Raw genomic sequence first — 10,503 nt, forward strand, 5'->3', positions numbered from 1 at the left:
CGAGGAAAAGTTAAACCACGGTTCCAAGTACGGGTTCAATTAATGTGACGAGTAGATTCCCATATATATCTCCCTGCTCAACCTATCCGAGCGTCGTATTGTCAGGCTGAACGTATCTAACTAGGTCAAGATTCGTCAAGTCTATAAATTTCCTTAGTTCAAATCTCCCTAGTCAAGTCCATTTAAAATTTTTCGTGCCTACCGACGCATCAAACCAGAGCATAGACCCTTCAACTTCGGGTACGTTACACAGACTCAGGTTGCCTGTTATCACTTAATAATATCACTTCCCAAAACATCTCCTGCAAGCAAATTTCATTTACACCATATTTTTTGGATTTTCTGATTTTGTAATGTTTTTGAATTTTTGAAACTTTTCTAATTTTTGTTTTGTTTTTATTTTTCCCCCTAAATTTGTGCATAGGAGAGAAACGAAAGTAAATGCGCAAATTCAAACTATCCTAAAACAAAAATTAGTCTTTAAAGCGAATCAGCTTAAGAAAAAAAATCAGGAGTATAGAGAAGAAAACGCAAACCGTAATTCACTGATTGAATCTGCATTCAGAAGGTCTGAGAACAGCAAGCATAATCTCATAACAGATCCGAAAATTCTTCATGTCATTAAGCACTAACCTCGTGTGATCCCTTCTTTTCTTCCCTTCTTTCCTTTCCCGCAAAGGACACAAACTCTCGAATAAAGTTATGAGTGTTGTATATTTGAGAGATGTCCCCTATTATGTGCCTGGAACAACCACTACCAACAAACCGAAGTCTGATGATATGCCTCCATAGCTGCTCCGACACAGAGCGGGATCAGTTGGTCTTTGGAACCCAGTCCATTTTGAAACTGGGTCGACCTTTGTCATCCTTGCACGATACTCTCTCCCATGACATGTCCTGCTTATCACAAACAGAAGATGTAGAAATATTAGAGTCATTAGTTGATTTGGGAGATTAAGCCTTTGGTACCCATCTGTATTCGGGTTTAACCCATTTCTTTTTCGATCCGATGGGTGCCTCGACACTTGCTTTGGAACTTGAAGTCGGCTGCCGAGATGACTTTGACCTAGGCGGTCTTGGTTTTACAGGAGCATCTCTTGAACTAGACTTTTGTGCCAACATTCCCTTCTTGCCCTTGGGATTTTGATTCTTGTCCTTTGAGGTTTGATTCTTGGCCTTGGGAGTTGAATTCTTGGTCTTCATGGCATTCCAGTCGGCATTGTCTTAACGTGACCTTGAGGGGTTTCCTTTGGAGTATCTCCCTCTTGGCACGTTCTGCCACCCTTGTGCATAGTAGGGAACGTATGCGCGATTTGGGCAGTTTCGGGCAATGTGTCTAGGTGTTCCACAGTGAAAACATGTCTTTTTCTTCACTATGAAGTTATTTCTTCCTGCCCCTGGTGGCGTATCCTTGCCTTGTCTCTTGTTGTTCCCACATGCACACTTGCCACAAGAACTCTGTTGCGTTGGAATTGGTGGCCTGTATTTACCAACGGCAGGTTGATCAGAAGCAGTTGAGTTCGAAGCAATAGATTCAGAGTTCAAGGAGATGTTGGATTGTTCAATGGTTTTCTCCTTGTTCTCATCTTCTGTTACTTTGCCTGCACAAGAAGTAGCATCATTAGTATCTTCAATATTAATAACACCTCCTGACACAAATCCAGCTCGTTTTCCATATTGAAGATGTGCCTCCCTGTCAATTTCTTTCTTTGTTATAGGGATGGATGTGTAGTTATGATTATAAGGAGGAGGTACACTATCATACCCTAGACCCTTGTTTTGATTCCTTTTAAACTGCATGCTTTGGTCTATCATATTTGCAACCACCTCACTTGAGAAATCATATTTTCTAACATCAAGTTTGGCGGTTTCAAACTTTCCTTTCAAAGATTCAACTTCAGCCACTAGCTCAGCATTTTGTTTGACTACATAATCATAGTTTTCACATTTGTTACTGTAGTCTTCCTGAAGTTTCCTAAAGTCCTTGGTTTTTGCTTCTAACTCAGCCTTCAGGGGTTTCTGTCCTTTCCTGAGTTGATATCCTTCATATCTCAGGTCCTCAACTTCTCTTTTAAATAAATCAATTTGACCCCGAAGAAATTTAATCGTATCTTCACATGATTGAGAACATGAAACTTCACATGAATGAGAACATGACACTTCATTGACCGGAAGGTTTATAGAACTCTTTAAAGCGTCAAGCTCTTCAATTATTTCAGCAATACTAAGACGATTGAGATCTTTTGTCTTCTTGATGACAGCTACATTCATATCCCACGATTTTGGAAGTGAATTCAATAGCCTTTTGTTTATCTCAGATTTGGTCAAAAAGATCCCAGCAATATTCATCTCAGTAGTGAGTGTGGTAAATCGCTGCAACTGAGCTTTCAGGGTTTCTCCAGGGATATAATCGAACATGTTGAAATTTTGTCTTAAGATATCCTGACGACTCTCTTGCATGTTTTCAACTCCCTCGTAGATCTTAAAATCAATTAAAAAACACAACTAGAAGCTTAAATAAAACTTAAAAGTCAAATTTTTTTTAAAAAAAAAAAATCAAACTCAAAAGTCAAACATGAAAAGGTCAACCTTGAAAAAGTCAAACCGAAAAGTTAAATTTCAAAATTTAAAAATTAAACGAAAAAGTCAAAGTTTAAAGTCAAAAATCAAACTTGAAAGTCAAAGTCAAAATTTGAAATAAAAAGTCAAAAATAAAAGAAAAAAATAAAAACAATTTATTATTATTATTTATTATTATTATTATTTTATTATTTATTATTTTATTATATATATATATATATATATATATATTTTATTTTGAATGAAAAAAGAATTTCAAAATAAAAGAAATTGAGTTTTTGGGTTAAAAGTGTCAAAATTCGAAATTTGTTGCGAAAAAAACGGATTATATTTTAATTTTCGAACATCATATAAAATCCTGATTTTATCAAATGTCTAAACATATAAAACATAGATAAGATATTTAGAACAATGTATATATTAATTTTAACTAGTCGTTATAAACTTATAAACAAAACTTTTATCTTTATAATTTAATTAATTTTTACAAATTTTTGATTTGCCGTTACAATTTTATATTAGAGGAAATGACAAAACTAACAAATACTCTTAATGACTTTTCACTTAAGAGCCAAAATAGCATTTAGCCAAAAATAGCCGATGACAAAACTAACAAATATTCTAAATGACTTTTCACTTAAGACCAAAAATAGCAAAACTTAGAGTAAAATCGCCTACTTAGGGGGTGTGGTACGGTTTTGAGGTCCATCTAACCGTAGGTCCATAATTTCGTGAAAAATACTCAAATACTGGCTATTTCGTATTATCATGGTCCTATTTTTGGCATATTGATTAGCGTTTATTAAAATTCTAATAATTGATTTCATACAATTTCAAAAGTCAAAACTAAGATATATTACAATCAAAAGTAAAAGATTAAATAAATCGAAGACAAAACTTCAAAAATGGTCCCTATGGTTTCCAAAAATATCAAGTTTAGTCCCTAAGTTCAAAAAACCTCACAGATGGTCCATGTGGTTTCAAAACTTTTAACAAATGGTCCTTCCGGCTCACTCCGTTAGCATTTCACCGTTAACTCATTTTTTAATAAAATATTGCAGAGGTAATTTCGTCATTTCAGTTGTAACCTCCTCTCTTTAAAAGAAATTGCATGTCCGATTTTTGGGCAAATCCTTTAGCTTCATCAGTCGATCATCTCTCCTCTTTTCCACTGTTGCTCGATCGTTGCACCCTTCACGACATCCAATCGCTTCTGACTCAAAGATGGTGACTTGCAGATGTGGGAATGAAGCAACGAATATCACTTCATGGACGGATCGTAACCCTGGAAGGCAATTTTGGAACTGTAGAAGATGTGGTTTCATTCGATGGTCTGATCCCCCTATGTGTGCTAGGGCATTGGTGGTGATTCCAGGTTTGATAAGATCAATGAATCGATTGGAGGAGAGGGTCGCCATTGTAACTGCAGAATTGTGGAACTACCAACTGATGTTGTTTTGTTCATGGGTGTTTTTTTTTGGTATTATTTTAATCTCTAAGTATCTTCTGAAGGTTTGGATGGTAATGGAGTTTTGGTTTTTGGTTTGTAACCATTGCAAGGTTTTTTTTTTTAATAAGATAGGGGTTTTTTTGCTTTCAGTTTATGTATGTGGTTTTGGAATTGGTGTTGTTGTATTTGGTTTATGTATCAGATTAATGTGTAATGCATTGGTAATGGTAATGGTAATGGAATGTAGTTTGTTATAGTTCATTGTTCAATTTCTTGAATGTTTTTGAAATGCAATTGTTAAGTGTATTGTAATTGCATCTTGAAGATGGTTTTCATTTGCAATTGAAATGTACATTGTTATTAATTGATTTGTGAAGTGAAGGGTAGTACACAAAACATATTAATTCATCACCAAAAAGTGCATACACACCATTACATTCAAAGTTATAAAGTTCTTAACACAACCATGATGCAAATTTTTAAAAAGACCTACAACACAAGCATTACATGCAAAGTTTTCAAGTTCTTAACACATCTTCAAACAAGTACACATTACATAAGTTTCTAAATACCTACAACACCAACATCCTAATAACCACTAAAAAGTCAATTTTCAGCCTCCTCCAACTTCACCACTGCCTCCCTGCCCTTTACATGTTCTGGAATTGTGCCCTTTGTTATGACACTTTGAACAAGTGACTGCCAAATATTTCCTGCTCAATCTACCAGCTTGGCTGTTTGGCTCATCAACACCCCTTCTTCTCTTCTTCTTAGACCTCCCAACCTACACATGTTGATATACTATAGTTAAAATTGAATTCATTCCATGTTCACATGTATACTATATATTTGGTGTACTTTAAATACAAACCTGTGTCTTATGTTTTGGTGGAAGTAAAGTGAATGGGCAGTCACTTTTAGGCCACATTGTACGTCCATTCAATGGATCAATTTTGTTGAAATACATGGCTTTCCATGTTGATAACCTATAGCAAGGATGGACCCATTCATCAACATGTGGGGCATTTTCACCATTTTCAATTTTGTCCCATATAGCACAAACATCATGTCTACATGGGAAACCTGTAATCTCCCAAAACCTACAACTGCAACTTTGATCATTCAAATTTACCACATATTGGTCTTGACATGTGCTTGCCACTTGGTACTTCCCTGTCCCATTGTATTTAGCCACATACTTTGATGCATCAGCCTTAATCTTTTCAAACAGTGTAGTTGCAGTAGGGGTTAGAAGTCCTTCACACTTATCTATTTCCTTTTGCACCACACATAACCTCTTCATGAGATACTCTCTAATATACTCTAAGCAAGTGATAATAGGTTTATCCCTACCTTCATCTAGCTTTGAATTGAATACCTCACAAAGGTTATTCAACAAACAATTAGTATGTGCCCTTCCTGAATAATAGATATTAACAGAAGACAATTACACATATAGTAAACACACAAAAGGGAAGATTAACATTTCTCAATAAATTTCTAGAAACTTACCACTAAAGTGAGATTTAGCCCAAGTGTTTGCTGGGATCTTAGACACCCAAGCATGAGCCTCTGCATTGATCTTCTTCAACTCATCCATTACTCTGTTAAAATGATTGACTGTTGTTGCTCTACCACACTCCCAAAGCTGGTCACTTAAGTCTTTTCCTTTCCATTGCTTCTTCATGTTTTCCTGGATATGCCTCAAACAGAACCTGTGTTCTGCACTAGGGAATACTTTCTCTATTGCTGGTATTATTCCCTAAACAAAAGTCAATGTAATCAACATTAGTTAATCAAATGTATTTAGTAAAGGTAATAAAAAAGTTAGGTGGTACATACCTTTTGTCTATCTGAAATGAAGGTAAAGTTTGAATTTGGTCCCAGATCCAGATCTTCTCCTAACAGTTCCAAGAACCAGGTCCAGCTACTTGTTGATTCTGTCTCTACCACTGCATATGCTACAAGGTATATGCCATTGTTTGAGTCCAACCCTACAGCAGTTAACACTTGCCCAGGGTAAGGGCCCTTCATGAAAGTACCATCCAGACCTAGAAAATCTCTTAATCCAGATTTGAATCCTAACTTCAATGCACCTAAACAGACATATATTCTTCTAAAAGTTCTTGTGGTAACAGACAGGGAGGTTTCTGGATACACATCAATCCGAACTGTTGTACCAGGATTAGTGTTGAGTAGCTCCAACACATAATCCCTCAAAAATCCATATTGTACTTGGTAGTCCCCACTAATGATACGCTCAGCCATTGACTTTGCCCTAGCAACCTTTTGCAATGACATTCCTACCTCCAGTTTCTTGCACAACTCTTCGTGTAAAGCTTTCACTGGAATTTTAGGGTTACTCTGTATTTGTTGAACAATTAAGTTTGCTACGTATTTGGAAGTGCAAGATTTAACCGCCCCTGTTTGCAAACATTTATGCTCATCTTGTACTGTTTTCACCAACCAATCCTGATTTTCATTAGCCCTCGATATTTGGACTGCCCATGGACATGTACCTTTATTGGCAATTACATCTTTACCCTTGCACTTTGCCCTACTTCTGGTTGAGGGCCCACCACTATCAACTCCTGTAGAAGGCTTACTTACAACACCTTTACATTTCACCCTAATCCGGATTTTGTCATTTTTGGCTAGGTATAAAGACCTCCTTGTTGCTACAGCATGTGAGTTCATGTAGTTTTTAACATCAACCTTGGTTTTGAAGACCTGACCAATCTAAAATGGTTTAACATGAACCTCTCCATGTGAGCATGTACTTGACTTACTCAACTCTTTTAGCAGTCTCTTCCTATCATCTTCATGAAATCCTGCAAATTGATAATCATCAGTGGCAATAACTTCCAACTCATCATCAAAGTCAACCACTCCAATCCCATCATCTTTTGAATGATTGTTCAAGATTCCATGTTCATCCACATCAACAGCATTATGGAATTCACTCATGTCTACTACATCAAATTGTATGTTAGACTCATCCACATTGTATTCACTGTCATCAGAATCATCTCCACTATCCTCAGAACCATGGCCACTCTCAGAGTAGAAAGCATCTCCACTATCATCACTCACCATACCCTCTAGATAATCCACTTCTGGTTGTTTTTCAAATGAAGTTTGAACATTAAACTCAGCATCATAATCAGCATAAAGTGAGTAATCCTCTACAAATGGTTCATAGTCATCAACTGTTGTAGTATTAGCTCCATCATCAGCTTGGCAGCTTGGTTCCTGTACATGGTAAGTTCCCAATTGTTCTTCAGTTTCAACTGCACTAGTGATCACTTCTTCTTGAGTTTCAATTTCATGATTCACCACTTCCTTTTGAATGACACGACTTTGTTTACCTTGTGACCTTATAAATGGTAGAATACTCTTTGAGTAATCATGGCCTTCATCAACATCTAACACTTGTGACTGCTCATAATCAGGGTTCATAGACTTGTTTAGATCAAGATTTCTACTACATGAGCCTGCTTCTCTCCTACAAGGTTTCTTTCTATTCATTTCAGGTGACACACTATCAGGCTCCAACTCTTCAATAACAACTTTAGAAGGAGACTTGTAATAACTACCTACCCTTGTCTAACCAGTTTCAATATACACCCTAATAAGTGTATGTTTAGGGACATATGATACCATTTTAAGTACATCTTGATCATTACCTAAAGACATTAAGCCATAGTCCAAAGGGTATTCAGGGATACAGAAATGGTAGTAAAGGGTTTGCTCAGTTTTGTACCCTAGTTCTCGAACCATGTCGTCAAGCTCATGAACTGAAAATAAATCAGTGTCAACATAATCTACATATGCTACAACACCATCAACGTATTTCCTTCCAGGTGCTTTGGTGAAGACACCACTGTAGTGTATCTTCAACGTGAAATAGTTCTCATAACCTTTTGTAAACACAAAAAAAAGAGTAAAATCAATGATTTCCTTACGTCAACACAATAGACAAGAAAAAACAAGTTTTGTTGTAGTATTGTATCGTATGTTTTTCCTAAGTCCTCCACGGTTACAAATTTTTCTCGAAAACACCATATTGATAGCACCATTGCAATTTCTGCAGCTTAAAACCCTAAATCCCAATTTCTGTTCTTGCTTCTACGATGGGAATGAACCCGATGACTAAACCTGTAACTGGTTATCTTCTTGGGAGAGGGACGGGTAGTGATGTGCAAGCAAGTAATCATTTCATATTAAAGAGAGGAGGTTACAACTGAAATGACGAAATTACCCCTACAATATTTTATTAAAAAATGAGTTAACGGTGAAATGCTAACGGAGTGAGCCGGAAGGACCATTTGTTAAAAGTTTTGAAACCACAGGGACCATCTGTGAGGTTTTTTGAACTTAGGGACTAAACTTGATATTTCTGGAAACCACAGGGACCATTTTTGAAGTTTTGTCTAAAACGAAACACAGATGTCAACTGTCATATTCAAACAAAATTAAAAACAAAAAAACTTTTAACGATTTAATTACACCATAACTTCCTTATTAAAAATCCAGCTGAACTTGACACCACGTGGTTCCATCTTCTTCGCCCGCTCATCAGCTCGCTCCTGCAACTTCCTAATCCTCGGTGCTAATCCACACACAAACTCCTGTGCACGCCTTCCCTCACCCGTCAACTCTTGAATCTTCTCCAGCTTCCACCTTCCGATTAGATACTCCAGTATATCAGCGTAATCATCCGCCGTGTAAACCCCAAGCCGCTGTGCAACCGCCGAGAAATGCTCGAAAAGAGATGGGTCCTCGCCGTCGTACATCAGATGAGCCGGCATTGTGATCTTCTTCCTCATCATGTCTGCTATTGCCAACATCGCACCAGTCGGATCCACTTCCAGTAGCTTCTCCACTATTTTCACGTAAGCGTTTTCATGTCGCTTTTCATCAGATGCAATGGTGCCGCATATGCGTGCAAGAACAGGATCGCCGCGTTCCTTCGCTAGCCGAGCGGTGTTGCCGTGTGAAACGAAGGTGGCGCGTTCTTGAAATGACGTGTACACAAACCCCAAGTAGGGATTATTTTCTGTTCCCGGATCCTATACCAAATAACACCATGGATTAAAACTCAGGAAAAAAAGTATTTTAATTGCAAAAAGTTGGAATTTTGGAAAAATCTTTTACCATGCCGGAACCAATGAGGTATTGAACTGTCCTCTCTATCATATTCATATCAACTCGACCGGAAAGATAAAGATATGTCCGGAGCAAGTCGCCGTGCCGGTTCTCTTCCGCCGTCCATTGACGGGTCCACATCGCCCAAGGGTTTGCGCTTGCTCCAGTCTCATCGCGAACCCCATCAAGGGTGTTGATCATGGTCTGGTATGTCGGCAAAGCGTCCTCAGTGATCATATCACCCACAAGAACCACAAAGTACTCGTCCGGCAACTCCGACGTCCGATCTCGTAGGGCTCGTACTTCATCGGAAAACTGATCGTATGGCTGGGAAGAGACAGGTAGGAATTCGGAAGGCTGCCAGCAGTGTTGGACGGGTTTGAGTAGTGGGAGGACGGAGTCAGCCGCCCAAGATTCAAGTGACTTGAAGATATCGACCTTTTCGGGTGGCATGGAATGGGTAACTGCTTGGTGGCGGCGGAGAGTGGTGGTGAGAGGAGGTGCTGCTACGGCGGAGGGTGTGCATATCCGTCGGAAAGTGGTGTGTTTGAGTGGTGGAATGTATGATGGAAGCGGCGAAAGCACTAGAGAGGACTGCATGGCGATCGATCGATGTTGAGTTGAGTAGTGGAGTGAGCTTGGAGACAGATTTATAACAAGTGTGAAAGTGAAGTTGAAATTGATGTTTGGGAATAATTACAGAAAAAGATTATGAGTAAGTGACTTGGCTTCCTCTTAGATCCACAAATGGACGATGAACAAGTTCTCAAGTCTGTATTTGGAGGAAAACAGGGGGTGCAGTGGTTTTGTTACTTTTTTTTATGTGTGTATGTGTGTATGTGGGTGGGAGATTTCTGTGGGTTGAGTTGAGTCGTTGAGACTTGAGTGTAGGAAAACATTTAGCAGTATTTGCAAAAGGCTGACATCCGTCAAAACTTTTCTTTTTACCATATTAAAAATGTGGCCAAGTGGTTTTTATTAAATGAAAATTCAAATATGTATTCAAAATATTGGCGACTGTTAACGGAAATAAAAAATATTATATTTTTGTAATCAATATATGTATATTAGACCTCATAACGGTGAGTTTAATACCAGAATTTGAATAAATGTCGTTCAACGGATAAAACTCGATAATTATGAGATATTATCTTAACATTTAATGATATGAAGTTTAATGACTATTGAAATTTTCAATTTCCTTAAATATTTAATATAAATTTAATTTTCTAAGATTCTATTCAATTTTATAAAGTTCAATGCATTATGGATATCCTTATATCTATATGAAATTTATTTAATAAATTTTTACTAGTAAATTTCAG

General features: G+C 37.5%; 1 protein-coding gene across 1 annotated transcript; it reads right to left on the reverse strand.

Moving 5' to 3' along the window:
* Window positions 1-8,426: 8,426 nt before the first annotated feature.
* LOC111876863 (stearoyl-[acyl-carrier-protein] 9-desaturase 6, chloroplastic) lies at window positions 8,427-9,909 on the reverse strand. Its single transcript, XM_023873428.3, has 2 exons — window positions 9,188-9,909; window positions 8,427-9,102 (listed from the first exon to the last, which is right to left on the reverse strand). The coding sequence occupies exons 1-2, from the start codon at window positions 9,776-9,778 to the stop codon at window positions 8,536-8,538; spliced, it is 1,158 nt and encodes a 385-aa protein (XP_023729196.1). The 5' UTR covers window positions 9,779-9,909; the 3' UTR covers window positions 8,427-8,535.
* Window positions 9,910-10,503: the final 594 nt, after the last annotated feature.

This window comes from Lactuca sativa, chromosome 9 (genome assembly GCF_002870075.4).
Source record: "Lactuca sativa cultivar Salinas chromosome 9, Lsat_Salinas_v11, whole genome shotgun sequence".
Lineage (NCBI taxonomy): Eukaryota > Viridiplantae > Streptophyta > Magnoliopsida > Asterales > Asteraceae > Lactuca > Lactuca sativa.